The 18,635-nt window shown below is 37.3% G+C and overlaps 2 protein-coding genes and 1 pseudogene across 2 annotated transcripts; all 3 read left to right on the top strand.

The window, feature by feature from the left end:
* On the top strand, window positions 1–11,045 carry LOC118037211 (uncharacterized; annotated as a pseudogene).
* LOC140954904 (uncharacterized) lies at window positions 1,674–7,786 on the top strand. The gene has a single exon (XM_073405967.1). It carries the CDS (start codon window positions 6,921–6,923, stop codon window positions 7,602–7,604), a length of 684 nt encoding a protein of 227 aa, XP_073262068.1. The 5' UTR covers window positions 1,674–6,920; the 3' UTR covers window positions 7,605–7,786.
* A 2,258-nt stretch (window positions 11,046–13,303) lies between the features above and the next one.
* Window positions 13,304–17,595, top strand: LOC118037171 (uncharacterized). Its single transcript, XM_035043085.2, has 7 exons — window positions 13,304–13,742; window positions 13,841–15,220; window positions 15,308–15,632; window positions 15,749–16,004; window positions 16,101–16,317; window positions 16,432–16,793; window positions 17,109–17,595. Exons 1-7 carry the CDS (start codon window positions 13,338–13,340, stop codon window positions 17,482–17,484), a joined length of 3,321 nt encoding a protein of 1,106 aa, XP_034898976.2. The 5' UTR covers window positions 13,304–13,337; the 3' UTR covers window positions 17,485–17,595.
* The last annotated feature ends 1,040 nt before the right edge of the window (window positions 17,596–18,635 follow it).

Genomic DNA, 18,635 nt, shown 5'->3' with positions numbered 1-18,635 from the left:
ACTTTGTCTTGCTATTCACAACCAGGAAAAGTCCTTTGGCCTCATCGTATGGAAGCTCCCTCTCCTTATTCCTTATGCTATAAATTTAAGTAATGTAACTGATTGAAGTATGAGACATCTTGATCTTTAATCTTGCTTTAGAAAGTTTGGGGAAAGCAGAATCCACAGTGGGAAACAATTAACAGTACTAAAGCAAGCAGGTATACAACAAGAGCCATCATGTATTTTCCTTACAATCCAAGACGTGCACCTTTGCTTGCTTTGAATACTTTTGATTTACTTGTAGTCAACGTGCTCTTTCCATTTTCAACCAAGAAATCTGTTGTTGCATCGTTTCTTCATATGTTCAAAACTTTTATTTTCATCTTATTTCTGGCTATGTCAACTGATTTTACAGAAGTTAACTAGAGAGGTGAATTGATGGAGAAGACTGCGGCGAAAACTGAAGAAGTTGCTGGTAGAAGCTTATTAGACTTGGTGTTCTCTTGGTCTATCAGGGATGTACTAAACAGAGATCTTTACAAAAATCAGGTTTGCATGTATGCCGTTTTGTCATGTTTATGTTGTACGATCCACTTATGATTTGTTTTTTTTTTTGGCGGTTAAATCCATTTGCAAGTTGATTAAAGTGAAATCATTTAGAGACTTCTCCTTCCATGACATTTAGATTTTGCTGAAACAAGATCAATCTTGGCATGAACTTAGACTTGATCCCTATACTTTTCTTTGGAAAGGATTAGACCAGTAAGCTAAGCATCCAATGGTCAGTAAAGCAGAACATGTTGTTCTTTGAAGATCATTTATAGTAGCGGTTTCTTTTCATGTTTTTGGAATTTTCAGAATTGACATAAGATTAATTGACAGCAACTGGAAAATGCGTTGACCGATTTCTATTTTCTTGCATTTGATGTCCGTGGCACTAATTTACTCAACAACAGGTGAAGAGGATACCAGAGAGATTCACGTCAAAGTCACATTACATGAAGTCATTCATTCCTGCTCTAAGCGAGGAAACTCGGGCAGATTTGTGCTCAAACATGATGAAGGTCTCCCAAGCACCTTCAAGGGAGATCTTTTCAATTGAAAGTTCAAAAGAGTATAAACCTCCCAAAGACTTGTTTTATAAGATGTGGTTGAAAAGAATGGGAAAAACTGGAAATGGGAAAGGAATATACGAGCCTGAGGTTGGAGATCTCCTTGTTTTGACAGATGCAAGACCGAAAGACATTGCAGATTTGAACAGGCCTGGGATAAACTATCTTCTTGCTTATGTTCATAGGGTATCTAATGGGCTGGATGATGACGATAATCATGAAAAGTTATCAATTCTCACATCCAAACCCATTGAATTTGGATTAGAAAACAAGCAGAATAAAAGGGAGTCTGTCATTGCTGGACAAGAGATTCAAAAGAAAAGCAGAGCCACTGTCTTCGTTGTTTACCTAGCAAACATGACGACGAATGTTCGCATATGGAGATCATTGAACTCAGATCTGCAAGGGGGGAACACGAACGTTATCCAGAATGTGCTTGAAACTAGTTCACCTGTAAGAAGGCGAAATCATTTTTCTTTATGTGTAGGGAAGTCCTAGTTCTGTTCTAATAATTCAGCTGCTTAACTGACAGTTGCTGTGTCTTCTCCTGCAGGATAGCCAAGATTGTTCTCACTGTTAGGATACTGGCATGCAAACCCGACAAGACAAAAGGCTAAAATGAGAAATGAGACACACAAGAATTTACGTGGTTCACCCAATTAGGCTACGTCCACGGGCAAGTATAGAAGGATTTTACTAAGTAATGTGGGAATTACAACCTCTCTCAAATAATAGGAGAACAACTAAGAATCTCTCTATTACTAGGAGAAAACACCTCACTTACTCTCTCACAAATACCTCACAAATTTGTGGGATTATTTTCCCTCTTCACTCTCCTCTTCCTCTCTTGTTTCTCTCTTATGGTGTGTTTACAATACTTGGATGCATTGCCTATTTATAGGTAAACATCCATGCAAATACAAGGGGTAGGCAAGTGGCACAAGTTTGGCACAAGTTTGGTGCCTACAATTTGTGACTAAGGAAGGATGGCTTCACCACCATTGTTGACTCCCACCATTGTTGACTTAGGTGGTTGGTTTCATATTGGTTGGTTTCACATTCTCCCACTTGAAGACTTTGATGATTGAATCAAGTCTTCACACTTCATCATTTGTGATTCTTTTATCCTTTCAATACTTGCCATCTTCATGCTGCTTACGTTTCTGCTAGGCCACAAGAGGATCTGCACCATATATACTTATCAGTGTTGACTGGTTTGGTTAAAGCATTTGCTGGGTTTTCCTTTGTGTGAACCTTCTGAAAATCCACACTTCCATCTTCCACCACTTCGCGAACAAAGTGATACTGAACATCTATATGTTTTGTTCTTGAATGAAACGCTGGATTCCTTGCAATATGCAAGGCACTCTGACTATCACAATACAAAAGAATCTTCTCTTGTTTGTGCCCGAGCTCCTCCATAAGTTTCTTCATCCATATTGCTTCCTTACAAGCTTGTGTAGCTGCCATATACTCAGCTTCTGTTGTGGATAACGCTACAACAGTCTGAAGTTTAAAGACCCAGCTCACAGCTCCTCCTGCAATTATGAACACATAGCCTGTAGTGGATTTTCTTTTCTCAAGGTCACCAGCAAAATCTGAGTCAACATAACCTCTGATAGTAAATTCTGATCCTCCATAACATAATGCGGCATCTGAGGTACCCTTGATGTATCTCAAGATCCTCTTAATAGTATTCCAATGCTCTCTACCAGGATTTGCCATGTATCGACTAGTTGCTCCCACTGCTTGTGCAATGTCTGGTCTTGTACATATCATGGAAAACATTAAACTTCCCACTGCTGATGCATACGGTACTCGAGACATCTCCATCCTCTCTGCTTCATTGCTAGGAGACATACTTGAGGATAATTTGAAGTTAACAGGAAGTGGGGTGGAAATTGGCTTACAATCTTGCATGTTGAAGCGTCGCAAGATCTTCTTTAAATAATTCTTCTGAGAAAGCCAAATCTTCCTCTTACTTCTATCTCGGTGAATTTGCATCCCTAGAATCTTGTTTGCTGGTCCCAAGTCCTTCATATCAAACTCCCTAGCCAACTGTGCCTTCAATTCTTGGACTCGATCTTTGTTGGGGCCTATTACCAACATGTCATCCACGTACAACAACAGAATGATGAAAACATCATTTTCTTCAAACCTCTTGTAATACGTACAATGGTCTGAACTGAGTCTGTTGTACCCAAGGCTAATTATGAAGGAATCAAATCTCTTGTACCAACACCTCGGCGCCTGTTTGAGACCGTATAGAGATTTGTTCAACCTGCAAACCAAGTTCTCCTTGCCTGTTTCAGCAAAACCCTCTGGTTGGAGCATATAAATTTCTTCTTCAAGTTCTCCATGAAGAAATGCAGTTTTCACATCTAACTGCTCTAAGTGAAGATCAAATATAGCACACATTGCCAAGACTACTCTGATTGTAGTAAGTCGTACCACCGGAGAAAATATCTCATTGAAGTCTATTCCTTCTTTCTGAGCATATCCTTTCACCACCAATCTTGCACGATACCGCTCCACTTGATCATTGTCATCACGCTTTATCTTGTAAACCCATTTGTTGCCAATGGCCTTTCTTCCTTGTGGTAGCGGAACAAGATCCCAAGTGTTATTCTTGTGCAGAGCTTCAATCTCCTCTTGCATTGCTGTCATCCACATAGATACATCTGTGCTTTTGATAGCCTCATGGAAAGTTGATGGCTCTCCATCCTCTGTTAGAAGACAGTATGCAATGTTGCTCTTAGTAACATATTCTGAGTGCCAAGCCGGTGGTCTTCTTTCACGAGTTGACCGTCGAACTTCAGGAGTTTCAGACTCTATTTGTTCTTGTTCTTCATGCTCTGGTACAGCTTCAGAAGAAGTATGATTCTGAGTATTTTCCATCTGGACTTCTGTAGTCTCCTTTAAAATGCTATTATTTTCTTCCATTTGCATTTTATCTTCTGCAAATATGACATCTCTACTGATGACTACCTTGTGGGCAGTGGGATCCCACAAGCGATACCCCTTCACTCCATCAGCATACCCCAAGAATACACATTTTCTGGATTTTGAATCCAGCTTACTGACCTCTTGAGTATTGTACATCACGTACACAGGACTTCCAAATATATGCAATCGAGAATAATCAGCTGGCTTTCCAGTCCACATCTCCATCGGTGTCTTCAACTCAATTGCAGTAGACGGAGATCGATTTATTACATAACAGGCGGTATTGACTGCTTCTGCCCAGAATGACTTTTCTAGACCTGCAGCCTTCAACATTGCTCTTGTTCTTTCCAATAGAGTTCTGTTCATCCGCTCTGCCACTCCATTTTGTTGTGGAGTGTATGCCGTTGTGAACTGCCTTTTGATACCTTCATGTTGACAGAAGTTATCAAATTCATCACTGGTATATTCTCCTCCATTGTCAGTCCTCAAACACTTGATCTTCTTTTCAGATTCAAGTTCTACCCGCGCTTTGAAGGTTTTAAAAACTACGAACACATCTGCCTTCCTTCTAATCGGATACACCCAACATCTCCTGGAGAAGTCATCTATGAATGATACAAAGTATCTTGCTCCTCCCAAGGATACAACCGGTGCTTGCCAAACATCAGAGTGAATCAGGTCTAAGATGCATTTGCTCTTAGTTGTTGACGTGTCAAACTTCAACCTATGTTGTTTGCTTGTAACACAGTGCTCACAAAAGGGTAAAGTAACCTTTGTAAGCCCAGGGAGTAACTTCTGATCAGAGAGAACCTTTAAACCTTTCTCTGACATGTGGCCTAGTTTTTGATGCCATATCATCGTCTTCTCTTCTGCAGGACTAGCTGATGCGATTGATGCTTCTGCCCCATGATGCGTTTCTCCCATTAATACAAACATGTTAGCAACTGTCTTTCTTGCCTTTAAAACCACCAGCGCGCCTTTGACAATTTTCATGATTCCATTGTCTGTTCGGATCTTACAGCCAAGACTATCAAATTGTCCTACGGACAAAAGATTCTTCTTTAAGTCTTTCACATGTCGCACTCCTGAAATAGTACGAATTAAGCCATCATACATCTTCAATTTGATGGTGCCAATGCCAGAAATCTCTACAGCATGATTATCACCCATGAACACTGTACCTCCAGAGATAGGTTCATATGTATGGAACCAATCTCGTCTAGGGGTCATATGCCATGTTGCTCCTGAATCCATAATCCAGACCTCAGTGAGCTCTTCTCTATCTGTAGAGCTTGTTGCTGCTTCACTATATAAAATCTCTCCATCTTCTGAGGTGCTTGCAACACATCCTTGAGGTCTTGATGACTCTGCAGTATTCTCTATACCCTTTTTAAACCAATAATCCTTTTTGAAGTGCCCTTTTCTGCCACAGTTGTAGCATTTCACCATCTTCTTACTTCTTGATTTGGACCTCCCCTGCCTTTGACTCCCACTGGAGCCACGCTCCGTTGATCTTCCTCTTGACACCAATAATGCCTCTGCTTGGTTTGAACTGTTTCTGTCTCCTTTGTTTTTGCGCCTATTTTCTTCTTCCAAGATAGCGGCTGCAACATCATCGAAGACTAAATAGTCTGAGAGGATATTATTGGTCAAGTTGATAATGAGCTGATCATACGAATCAGGAAGACTTTGAAGTAGAAGCTCTGCACGTTCATTTTCCTCTATTTGCTGACCCAATGTAGTGAGTTGTGAAAATAGAGTTCTGATTGTGTTGATGTGGTCAGTCACCGACGTGGTTTCTGCCATTCGAAGGGTATAAAGTCTCCACTTTAAGAAAATCTTAGTGTGCAAAGACTTAGACTCGTATAGCTTTGTTAGAGTCTCCCATATCTCCTTAGCTGTTTTCTTCTCCGCCACACTTGATAATACTTCATCAGCTAATGCTAAATGTATGTTAGCAATAGCATTGCCATCCATCTCATTCCATTTTGCATTATCAGTGATCTCCGCGGGCCGATCCCCAATTGCTGCCAAGCAATTGTCTTTCCTCAAGATTGCCTTGATTCTCATTTTCCATAGTGAGAAATTACTCCCCTTGAACCTCTCAATCTCGTACTTTGCTGCCATTGTATTCACCGAGATCTATTCAGCTATCACCGTTTCACAGATCTGTAACGTATATAAAAATAGTATCGTGTGAATAATACTTCACTAAGTAAGTTCCCAGGAAAGATTGGAGGGGTCACAAACGGTCCCGCTTAAAACCCAATCTCCTTAGACAGAACTTCCTAGACTGTATTTAATCACCGCACTGACTTTCTATATACGCCAACAGTAACGTAAGTGAACAGTACCGTATGGATGAATAGTGCCGTATAGGTGAATAGTGCCGTAGACGTGAATAGTAACCGTATACACGACTAACTTTTGTGTGTTAACAACACCAACCAAGAAGGCTCTGATACCACTGTTAGGATACTGGCATGCAAACCCGACAAGACAAAAGGCTAAAATGAGAAATGAGACACACAAGAATTTACGTGGTTCACCCAATTAGGCTACGTCCACGGACAAGTATAGAAGGATTTTACTAAGTAATGTGGGAATTACAACCTCTCTCAAATAATAGGAGAACAACTAAGAATCTCTCTATTACTAGGAGAAAACACCTCACTTACTCTCTCACAAATACCTCACAAATTTGTGGGATTATTTTCCCTCTTCACTCTCCTCTTCCTCTCTTGTTTCTCTCTTATGGTGTGTTTACAATACTTGGATGCATTGCCTATTTATAGGCAAACATCCATGCAAATACAAGGGGTAGGCAAGTGGCACAAGTTTGGCACAAGTTTGGTGCCTACAATTTGTGACTAAGGAAGGATGGCTTCACCACCATTGTTGACTCCCACCATTGTTGACTTAGGTGGTTGGTTTCATATTGGTTGGTTTCACACTCACTGCTTATCTGAAGTGAATAGAAGTGCTGCACTTTGTGGTATGGAAGAAACCATAATCAGCTCCTTTAATTTAAATGACTCACAGGAAGGTGCAATTGCAAGCTGCATTGGTCTGAGTGAATGCCAGCATCAAAGCACTGTCAAACTAATTTGGGGTCCTCCAGGGACTGGAAAGACAAAGACAGTTGGTTTATTATTGTTTTCTCTACTTAAACTGAAGTGCAGGACACTTACATGTGCTCCAACCAATATTGCTGTGTTGCAAGTGACATCGAGACTCCTAAAGCTAGTTACAGACTCTCTTGAATATGACACTTATGGACTTGGAGATATAGTTCTCTTTGGGAATGGGGAGCGAATGAAGATTTCTGAGAATGATGATCTTGAAGATATATTTCTTGACCATCGTGTTGAAGTGCTTTCTCATTGCTTTGCCCCGTCAACCGGGTGGAAGCACACTGTAGATTCAATGATAAATTTGCTTGAAGATCCGGAGCATCAGTACCGCAGGTACTTTGAAATCATGAAAAAAGAGAATGTGAGAGTGGGTCAGGATGATGGAATGATTGAATTTGAAGAGATGAAACAGCAACAAAGAGAAGGATGAAGTGGTCAATGGTCAAAATCAGATGGGCAGGAACAGCAGAAAAGTTCCGAAGAAAATTCTAGTGCAGGCATTGAAAGACAACAAGAAAACTGAAAAACAGAAACAAAAGTTTCTTATTATCAAGATAAGCTTCCAAAGTGTGTCGGAAAAGGAGGTCAATATGGAAAGGAAAACAAGGAAGATGATATTCTCCCGTTCGAGGAATTTGTAAAGAAAAGGTTCAAAATCCTTAGTGAGAAGCTGGACATTTTTAATTGTAGGTTTGTACACGCATTTGCCAACGTCTGTCATTTCATTAGAAGTTGTGAAGAACATGATAAAAGCTCTTGATTCACTCAGCCGCCTGAAAACCTTGTTGAATGGTGTTAGCATTGGAGATGAAGGTTTAAAGCTAGTCCTCAATGATTTCGAAGATGAAGAAAGCAGTGCGTGTCAATTTTCATGGTTGGCCACTACAAGAAAGGATTTGCATTCAGATACTGAATTCACTTCCTCGATCATTTGACGTGCCCAATATTTTTAAAAGTTATCAAGTGAGAAACTTTTACTTGGAAAATGCATGTCTAATTTTCTGTACCGCTTCAAGCTCTGCCAAGCTGCACACAGAAGGAATGAAACCGATAAAAATGTTAGTTGTTGATGAAGCTGCGCAGCTTAAAGAATGTGAATCGACCATTCCATTGCAGCTTTCTGGTCTTCGCCATGCCGTTCTTATAGGTGACGAGCGCCAACTTCCTGCCATGGTTCAAAGCCAGGTGATGAGGTTAATCTTTTTTGCATTCCATTTACTGAGTAATTTATAAGATTTAAGTTGTAATGTTTTTGTCAAATAACTTGATCAGATTTCCGAGAAAGCTGAATTTGGAAGGAGTTTGTTCGAGAGATTGGTCATACTGGGACACGAGAAACACCTACTGAATATGCAGTACAGGATGCATCCATCTATAAGCTTATTCCCAAATAAAGAGTTCTATGGTGGGCTAATCCAGAATGCTTCAACTGTCAAAGAAAGAAACTATCAGAAACGATTCCTTCAAGGCAAAATGTACGGGCCTTACTCATTTATTAATTTAGCCCACGGGGAAGAGCAATTCAATGACGATTGCAGCACGAGAAATTTGGTCGAGGTTGCTGTAGTTTCAGAGCTAGTTGCAAGTCTTTTTAAAGGTATGCATTTAAGAAATGGTGTTAGGGAAATCAAATATATGACAAAGCTATTGGTTTATCTTTTTGTTGGCAAATGAGAAAGCCAAAGCTTTCCTTTTCTTTCCATCGCAGGGTTTACCAAGGCAAGAAAGGGGATGAGCGTAGGAATCATATCACCGTACAAGGCTCAAGTTTATGCAATTCAAGAAAAGATTGGAAAGACTTACAGTGCATATAGTGACTTTGCCGTAAATATTCGGTCTGTCGATGGATTTCAAGGAGGCGAGGAGGATGTTATAATTTTCTCTACTGTCAGATGTAATGCAAACGGAAAAATAGGTTTCCTTTCCAATCGCCAAAGGGTTAATGTGGCATTGACCCGTGCAAGGTATCATCTCCAAATACCAGATAGGATTGCAAGTTTTTTGCAAGTTAATGTGTGTGTATGCATCTATGTGTTAGGACATTCCAAAAATCAATTACGTGTTTTGGCAACTTGTATATTTCACAAGAGCTACTAACTTGTATTAGTCAAGCTTAGAAACAATACAAACAACAAAACAAGAATGATGAGAAAATTCTTGTCTACTCAACTCAACTCTCTCTAGCTCTTTCTCTCTGTATTTCTCTCTATTTTTGGTGTCACTCAGCTCTCATTAGCACCCTTTATTTATAGTTGATATGGGAGACAATCCTTCCTATTTTAGTCAATTATAGTAGCCACTTTTGCCACCGTATTTAATATTCAGCAACCACTTTTTACCTTCACCATGCAGCAATGTTTAGCATGACAGCCAACAGCCCATTTGTGTCCATAGATAACACTATGTATTGGTGATTTTGAATAACAATTTATGATGTACTGTCTAATGAAGGTACTGCCTCTGGATATTGGGAAATGGAGCAACTCTTGTCAACAGTTACTCTATTTGGAAGAAATTAGTTACTGACGCTAAGGAACGGGGGTGTTTCTATAATGCCGAAGACGATAAAAGCTTGTCTAAGGCTATTGTGGATGCCTTGGTGAATGTGAATTCTCTGCTGTTCAGAAATGCAAGATGGAAGGTATGTATCCTGAATACTACTGTCTATTTTTTCATGTAATCGTTTTGTCTGAAGCTGAATACTACTCGGTGGACTTATCATCTCGAACCTTTTTCCCATTAAAGTTTTGCTTCAGTGACGATTTTCGGAAATCCATTCTGAAAGTGAGAAATGAGGCTCGTCAGGAAGTGATTTCTTTGCTGGCAAAGCTTTCGAGTGGCTGGCGGCAATATCCTGAAGAGAGAAACATCGTTGTCCGACATGGAACTCCTCCTGTACAGTTAGAACAATACAGAGTCAATGACCAGCTTCATCTGATTTGGACAGTGGATATAATCAAGGAAAACTCAAACCACACACAAATTCTCAAGGCGTGGGATGTTTTACCATTACCTGATTTACCAAAACTAGCAAGGCGTCTCGATGATGTCTTTGGGAATTATACAGTTGATAAGATGAATCGCTGCAAGCACAGATGTATAGAAGGGTATGCATCTCTCTATTTTAATTCTTCCAGATTCTGGTATTATACATCAACGGTTGCTTGAGTTGACTTGATCAGCAGTAGGAATCCATTGACAAACCTCAGATATTTTCTGTTATATGCAACAAGGGCAGGTCTCAAACCTGACCTGAGACCTCTCCCCTCCTTGCTCTGCAACAAAGAATACCATTAGGCTAAACATCCATTGCTATGGGTATTCTCTACTATACTTGCTCTGCTGGCCTGAATAAATAAAAAAAATCAATTATTTCTTTTTTGAATTGCAGGAATTTGGTTGTTCCAATGAGATGGCCACTGTGTTTCGATGGTGCTGCCGGGCGTAGCATCCCTGAAATTGATCCTGTTGAACTTCTGTCGCAACCTTCGGCTTCACTTATGGCGGCGACACCACAAGCAAAGACACAAGCAAAGATACCAGATGCACATCGCAGATTACCCAAGTACATGAATAAAGACAACAAAAAATATCCCAGCAAGTCACTTTTTGAAAATGTAAAGCTTCCGTCACAACCTTTGGCTTCCCTTCTGGTGCGGACACCACAAGTGAAGACACTAGGTCCACACCGCAGATTACCCCAATATATAGAAAAAGACAACAAAAGAAATCTCCGCATATCACTTTTTGGATGGGAGCTCATGTGCGTCTGTTTCATTGTTTTTATTTTGATTATTTGTTTTATTCGGTTTTAATTAATGGATTGAGCATAATAACCGAATGTTTTAGGGCTATGTTATTTATTTATATATATATATATATATATATTTTTTTTTTTCAGCTTGAAAGATAATTTTGATAAATTAATAAAATAACAAACTAGCTATTCATCCTCTGAACATTTTTTTTTTCTCAACTTTGAATTCTTAGCCTTTTTCTTTCTTTGTTTTAAGTTTTCATTAGTTTTTTTGTTTTGTAGAAACATGCTTGATTTATATATATATTTTTAAAATGTTGTTATATATTTTTTAAAAAATTTAAAATAATATTATTTTAAATTCACTTTTATCTATATAAGTTAAATGCGTGATATGTGACCCAATGAGTTGAATAACTTTGATTGAGACCATGTTTTTAATAGTATAATGTTTTATTAAATTTCACAATCTAAGTGTCATTGTTTACAATTTAATTGGATTTTAAAAATAAACATTGGCTCCATGTTGAATGTAAGAATTTATATATGCAATTGTTTATGTCTGAATTTATATGATTAATTTTAATAGTATTGCGGTAATAAAATGTACTATAAAAAGTTTATGTCTGAATTTACATAATGTTTTTTTTAAAATTATAATCACAAAAACTATCACAATTCCAAACATATCCATAATTAAAAAACATCAAGGAGGTCAATTTCATTTAAAATATGATTTGATTTATATTTTTTTAAATAATATTATTTTAAAATATTATTATTTTAAATTGACTTGTATTAATATGAGTTAAGCAGTTTAATCCATGACATATGACTTTAACATAGTTGAGTTTAAAACAATAATAAAATCTATTACAATATTTTATTAAATTTCACAATCAAGTGTCATTGCTTACAATTTAATTGGATTTTAAAAATGATTGGACTCCATGTTGAATATAAGAATTTATATGCAAATGTCTATGTCTGAATTTATATGATTTTAATAGTGTTTGGTAATAAAATTCATGTGGGTTCAGAATTCACACTTGAAATTACACCATAAGGATATAAAACCTTAGTATTTCGGGTGCATGGGACGCGACAGAAAATTCGAGCATCATCGTAAAGCACGCAAGCATTTCTGCCCTTTCCTCTCCTTATTCCTTATGCTATAAATTTAAGTAATGCAACTGATTGAAGTATGAGACATATTGATCTTTAATCTTGCTTTAAAAAGTTTGGGGAAAGCAGAATCTACAGTGGGAAACAATTAAAAGTACTAAAGCAAACAGGTATACAACAGGAGCCAATCATGTATTTTCTATACAAAACCAGCAAGACTTGCAACAGTGCTTGCTTTAATTACTTTTGATTTACTTGCAGTCAACGTGCTCTTTCCACTTCATTCTTCAGGAATCTCTGGCCCATTTTCATTAAATCATCTGCACGTCCATTTCTTTTCATTTATTGGGGTTTTTGGAAGCTATTAAAAAAAACAGCATTGTCACAAGGTAAATATCTGTACTGGTCTTACTGTCGGGTTTCTTCACTCATAAGAAACCTGTTGTTGCATCGTTTCTTCATATGTTCAAGACTTTTATTTTCATCTCATTATTGGCTTTGTCAACTGATTTTACAGAAGCTAACTAGAGAGGAGAAATGATGGAGAAGACTGCAGCGAAAACTGAAGAAGAAGTTGCTGGTAGAAGCTTATTAGATTTGGTGTTCTCTTGGTCGATCAAGGATGTACTTAACAGCGACCTTTACAAAAATCAGGTTTGCATGAATGCCATTTTGTCGTGTTTATGTGTACGATCCACTTATGATATGATTTTTTTTTTCCCGGTTAAAATCTGTTTAAGTTACATTTCTACTGATTAAATTTGGCAAGTTGTAATCATTTAGAGACTTCTCCTTGCACGACATTAAGATTTTGGTGAAACAAGATCAATCTGAAATGAACTTAGACTTGATCCCTCTACTTTTCTTTGGAAACGCTTAGACCAGTAAGCTGAGCATCCAATGGTTAGTAAAGCAGAACATAAGTTCTTTGAAGATCATTTATAGTAGCGGTTTCTTTTCATGTTTTTGGAATTTTCAGAATTGACGTAAGATTAATTGACAGCAACTGTAAATGCAGTTGACCGATTTCTATTTTCTTGCATTTGATGTCGGTGGCACTAAATTACTCACTAACAGGTGAAGAAGATACCAGAGACATTCACGTCAACGTCACATTACATGAAGTCATTCATTCCTGCTCTAATCGAGGAAACTCGTGCAGATTTGGGCTCAAACATGATGAAGGTCTCCCAAGCACCTACAAGGGAGATCTTTTCAATTGAAAGATCAAAAGAGTATAAACCTCCCGAAGACGTGTTTTATAAGATATGGTTGAATAGAATGAGTAAAACTGGAAAGGGGAAAGGAATATACGAGCCCGTGGTTGGAGATCTCATTGCTTTGACAGATGCAAGACCGAAAGACATTGCTGATTTGAACAGGCCTGGGATAAACTATCTTCTTGCTTATGTTCATAGGCTATCTAATGGGCTGGATGATGACGACAATCATGAAATGGTATCAATTCTCACATCCAAACCCATTGAATTTGAATTAGAAAACAAGCAGAATAAAAGGGAGTCTGTCTTTGCTGGACAAGAGATTCAAAAGAAAAGAAGAGCCACTGTCTTCGTTGTTTACCTAGCAAACATGACGACGAATGTCCGCATGTGGAGATCATTGAACTCAGATCTGCAAGGAGGGAACACGAACGTTATCCAGAATGTGCTTGAAACTAGTTCACCTGTAAGAAGGCGAAATCATTGTTCTTTATGTGTATGGAAGTTCTAGTTCTATTCATCATTCAGTTGCTTAACTGACAGTTGCTGTGTCTTCTCCTGCAGGATAGCCAAGACTGTTCTCACTGCTTATCTGAAGTGAATAGAAGTGCTGCACTTTGTGGTATGGAAGAAACCATAATCAGCTCCTTTAATTTAAATGACTCACAGGAAGGTGCAATTGCAAGCTGCATTGGTCTGAGTGAATGCCAGCATCAAAGCACTGTCAAACTAATTTGGGGTCCTCCAGGGACTGGAAAGACAAAGACAGTTGGTTTATTACTGTTTTCTCTACTTAAATTGAAGTGCAGGACACTTACATGTTCTCCAACCAATATTGCTGTGTTGCAAGTGACATCGGGACTCCTAAAGCTAGTTACAGACTCTCTTGAATATGAAACCTATGGACTTGGAGATATAGTTCTCTTTGGGAATGGGGAGCGAATGAAGATTTCTGAGAATGATGATCTTGAAGATATATTTCTTGACCATCGTGTTGAAGTGCTTTATAATTGCTTTGCCCCGTCAACCGGGTGGAAGCACACTGTAGATTCAATGATAAATTTGCTTGAAGATCCGGAGCATCAGTACCGCAGGTACTTGGAAAACATGAAAAAAGAGAACGAGGGAGGGGATCGGGATGATGAAATGATTGAATTTGAAGAGATGAACAGCAAGAAAGAGAAGGATGAAGTGGTCAGTGAACAAAACCAGAAGGGCAGGAACAGCAGGAAAGTTCTGAAGAAAATTCTTTTACAGGCATTGAAAGACAACAAGAAAACTGAAAAAAAGAAACAGAAGGTTTCTTCTCATCAAGATAAGCTTCCAAGGTGTTTGGGAAAGGGAGATCAATATGGAAAGGAAAACAAGGAAGATAATATTCTCCCGTTCGAGGAATTTGTAAAGAAAAGGTTCAAAATCCTTAGTGAGAAGCTGGACTTTTTAATTTTTGGTTTGTACACGCATTTGCCAACGTCTGTCATTTCATTAGAAGTTGTGAAGAACATGATGAAAGCTCTCGATTCATTCAGCCGCCTGAAATCCTTGTTGAATGGTGTTAGCATTGGAGATGAAGGTTTAAAGCTAGTCCTCAATGATTTCGAAGATGAAGAAAGCAGTGCTTGTCAATTTTCATGGTTGGCCACTAAAAGAAAGGATTGCATTCAGATACTGAATTCACTTCCTCGATCATTTGACGTGCCCAATATTTTTGAAAGTTATCAAGTGAGAAACTTTTGCTTGGAAAATGCATGTCTGATTTTCTGTACCGCTTCAAGCTCTGCCAAGCTGCACACAGGAGGAATGAAACCGATAAAATTGTTAGTTGTTGATGAAGCTGCGCAGCTTAAAGAATGTGAATCGACCATTCCATTGCAGCTTTCTGGTCTTCGCCATGCCGTTCTTATAGGTGACGAACGCCAACTTCCTGCCACGGTTCAAAGCGAGGTGATAAGGTTCATCTTTTTTGCATTCCATTTACTGAGTAATTTAAAAGTTTTAAGTTGTAATGTTTTTGTCAAATAACTTGATCAGATTTCCAAGGAAGCTGAATTCGGGAGGAGTTTGTTCGAGAGATTGGTCATACTGGGACACGAGAAACACCTCCTGTATATGCAGTACAGGATGCATCCATCTATAAGCTTATTCCCAAATAAAGAGTTCTATGGTGGGCTAATTCAGGATGCTTCAACTGTCAAAGAAAGAAACTACCAGAAACGATTCCTTCAAGGCAATATGTATGGGCCTTACTCATTTATTAATTTAGCCAACGGGGAAGAGCAATTCAATGACGGTGGAAGCAAGAAAAATTTGGTCGAGGTTGCTGTAGTTTCAGAGCTAGTTGCAAGCCTTTTTAAAGGTATGCATTTTAGAAATGCTGTTAAGGAAATCATATATATGACATAGCTATTGGTTTCAATTACTTTTTTGTTGGCAAGTGGGAAAGCTAAAGCCTTCCTTTTCTTTCCATCGCAGAATTTACAAGGGCAAGAAAGAGGATGAGCGTAGGAGTCATATCACCGTACAACGCTCAAGTTTATGCAATTCAAGAAAAAATTGGAAAGACTTACAGTGCACATAGTGATTTTACAGTAAATATTCGGTCTGTCGATGGATTTCAAGGAGGCGAGGAGGATGTTATAATTATCTCTACTGTCAGATGTAATGCAAACGGAAAAATAGGTTTCCTTTCCAATCGCCAAAGGGTCAATGTGGCATTGACCCGTGCAAGGTATCATCTCCAAATACCAGATAGGATTGCAAGTTTTTTGCAAGTTAATGTATTGGTGATTTTGAATAACAATTTATGATGCACTGTCTAATGAAGGCACTGCCTCTGGATATTGGGAAATGGAGCAACTCTTGTCAACAGCGATTCTATTTGGAAGAAATTAGTTACTGATGCCAAGGAACGGGGGTGTTTCTATAATGCCGAAGAGGATAAAAGCTTGTCTAAGGCTATTACGGATGCCTTTTTAGAATCGGACCAACTTGATGCTCTTCTGAACTTGAATTCTCCACTGTTCAGAAATGCAAGATGGAAGGTATGTGTGCTAACTTTTCTTGTTTCTTGATTTTTTTTGTTAGTTCTTATTGTCATGTCTGAAGCTGAATACTACTCGGTGGACTTATCACCTCAATCCTTTTTCCCATTAAAGTTTTGTTTCAGTAACGATTTTCGGAAATCCATTCTGAAAGTGAGAAATGAGGCTCGTCAGGAAGTGATATCTTTGGTGTCAAAGCTTTTGAGTGGCTGGCGGGAATCTCCTGAAGAGAGAAACATCGTTGTCCGAAATGGAACTTCTTCTGAACTGTTAGAACAATACAGAGTCAATGATCAGCTTAAACTGATTTGGACAGTGGATGTAATCAAGGAAAACTCAAACCACACACAAATTCTCAAGGTGTGGGATGTTTTACCATTGCCCGATTTACCAAAACTAGCAAGGCGTCTCGATGATGTCTTTGGGAATTATACAGTTGATAAGATGAATCGCTGCAAGCACAGATGTATAGAAGGGTATGCATCTCTCTTTTTTCATTTTACTAGATTCTGGTATTATACATCAACGGTTGCTTGAGTTGACTGGATCAGCAGTAGGAATCCATTGACAAACCTCAGATATTCTCTGTTATATGCAACAAGGGCAGGTCTCAAACCTGACCTGAGACCTCTCCCCTTCTTGCTCTGCAAGAAAGAATACCATTAGGCTAAACATCCATTGCTATGTGTGATGATGCTTGAATGGGATTGGGTATTCTCTACTATACTAGCTCTGCTGGCCGGAAGCTAAAAAAATTCAATTATCATTGCATTGTCGTTTTTGAATTGCAGAGATTTGGTTGTTCCAATGAGATGGCCACTGTATTTCGATGGCGCTGCCGAGCGTAGTATCCCTGAAATTGATCCTGTCGAACTTCCGTCGCAACCTTCGGCTTCACTTATGGCGCCGACACCACAAGCAAAGACACAAGCAAAGACACCAGATCCACATGGCAGATTACCTAAGTATATAAATGAAGACAACAAAAAATATCCGCAAGCAAAGACACAAGCAAAGACACCAGATCCACATGACAGATTACCTAAGTATATAAATGAAGACAACAAAAAATATCCCAGCACATCACTTTTTGGATGGGATAATGAACCCATATGGGTCTATTTTATTATTTTTATTTTGATTATTTTGATTATTCGTGTTATTTAATTTTAATGGATAGATTAAACCTAATAGTTAGATGTTTTAAGATTATATTATTTATATGCTTTTTTTTTTAGCTTGAAAGATAATTTTAATGAATTAATAAAATAACAAATTATTCGTGCTCTTAATTTCCTTTTCTTTCTAATTTTTTTCTTTATTTTTAATTCTTATCTTATTTTTTTGCTTTTAGTTTTCTTTAGTTTTTGGTTTTGCACCAACTTTGATATTAGAAACATGTTTGATTCATCTATATATATATATATATATTGTTATAATTTTTTTAAAATTAAAATAATATTATTTTAAATTAATTTGTATCTTTAAAGCAGTCAAATTAGTGGTTGGTGAACTCAATTGAATTGACTATGTTTTTTTTAATAGTACAATATTTTATTAAATTTCACAATCAAGTGTCATTGTTTACAATTTAATTTGATTTTAAAAAGACCATTGGACTCCATGTTGAATGTAAGAATTTATATGCAATTGTTTATGTCTGAATTTATATGATTTTAATAGTGTTGCGGTAATAAAATCGTACTGTACTTTTCAAGTAATTTTTTTTTCTAGTATATTAATTTTGTTTTGTGTAAAATAACTTGTTTTTGAGAAATGGACATGTAATATATTTTTTTTTCTTGAGCGTGTTAAAAAATGCTTAAAATAAATTGTTTGGGGTTTGATATATAGAAAACAATTGTTAATAAAAGTAATTAATTAGTGGCGCGTCCATAATTTAAAGAGGAATATAGTTTTGTAAAATATTTTTATCTTTTAAAAATTGCAAATTATTTTTTTTGTTTCAACTTTTTTTATCATAAAATATTTATATTCATCAAGTTTTTCTCATATGAATATGATGCAAAATATTAAAGAGATTAATTTATAAAAATATTGTGTACATAAAACAAATAAAAGAACCGTGGATAAATTATATTTAAATTGAAAATATAAAAATGAATGATTTGATCTTTATTTATACATCAAATTTATTTAACAAGTAATTTAATTTTATAGTGATGTTGTGATTGTTTTTTAAAATATTAACATGATAATTTTTTATTTTTTTTAAAATTATTTTAAAGATAAATACATTAATTTAAAAATATATAAAAAAATTAATTTTAATAAAAAAAAGTTTAATTTATTTTTTG

The sequence above is a fragment of the Populus alba genome, chromosome 17, assembly GCF_005239225.2.
Source record: "Populus alba chromosome 17, ASM523922v2, whole genome shotgun sequence".
Taxonomy (NCBI): Eukaryota; Viridiplantae; Streptophyta; class Magnoliopsida; order Malpighiales; family Salicaceae; genus Populus; species Populus alba.
Note: the sequence above shows the minus strand (reverse complement) of the source record. Positions and strands in the feature narration are given on the sequence as shown.

Coding starts and splice junctions, on each gene's coding strand:
- LOC140954904 (XM_073405967.1), top strand. CDS start 6,921: ATGGCTTCACCACCATTGTTGACTCCCACCATTGTTGACTTAGGTGGT.
- LOC118037171 (XM_035043085.2), top strand. CDS start 13,338: ATGAGTAAAACTGGAAAGGGGAAAGGAATATACGAGCCCGTGGTTGGA. Junction 15,221..15,307: donor CTGCCACGGTTCAAAGCGAG/GTGATAAGGTTC, acceptor TAACTTGATCAG/ATTTCCAAGGAAGCTGAATT. Junction 16,794..17,108: donor AAGCACAGATGTATAGAAGG/GTATGCATCTCT, acceptor TTTGAATTGCAG/AGATTTGGTTGTTCCAATGA.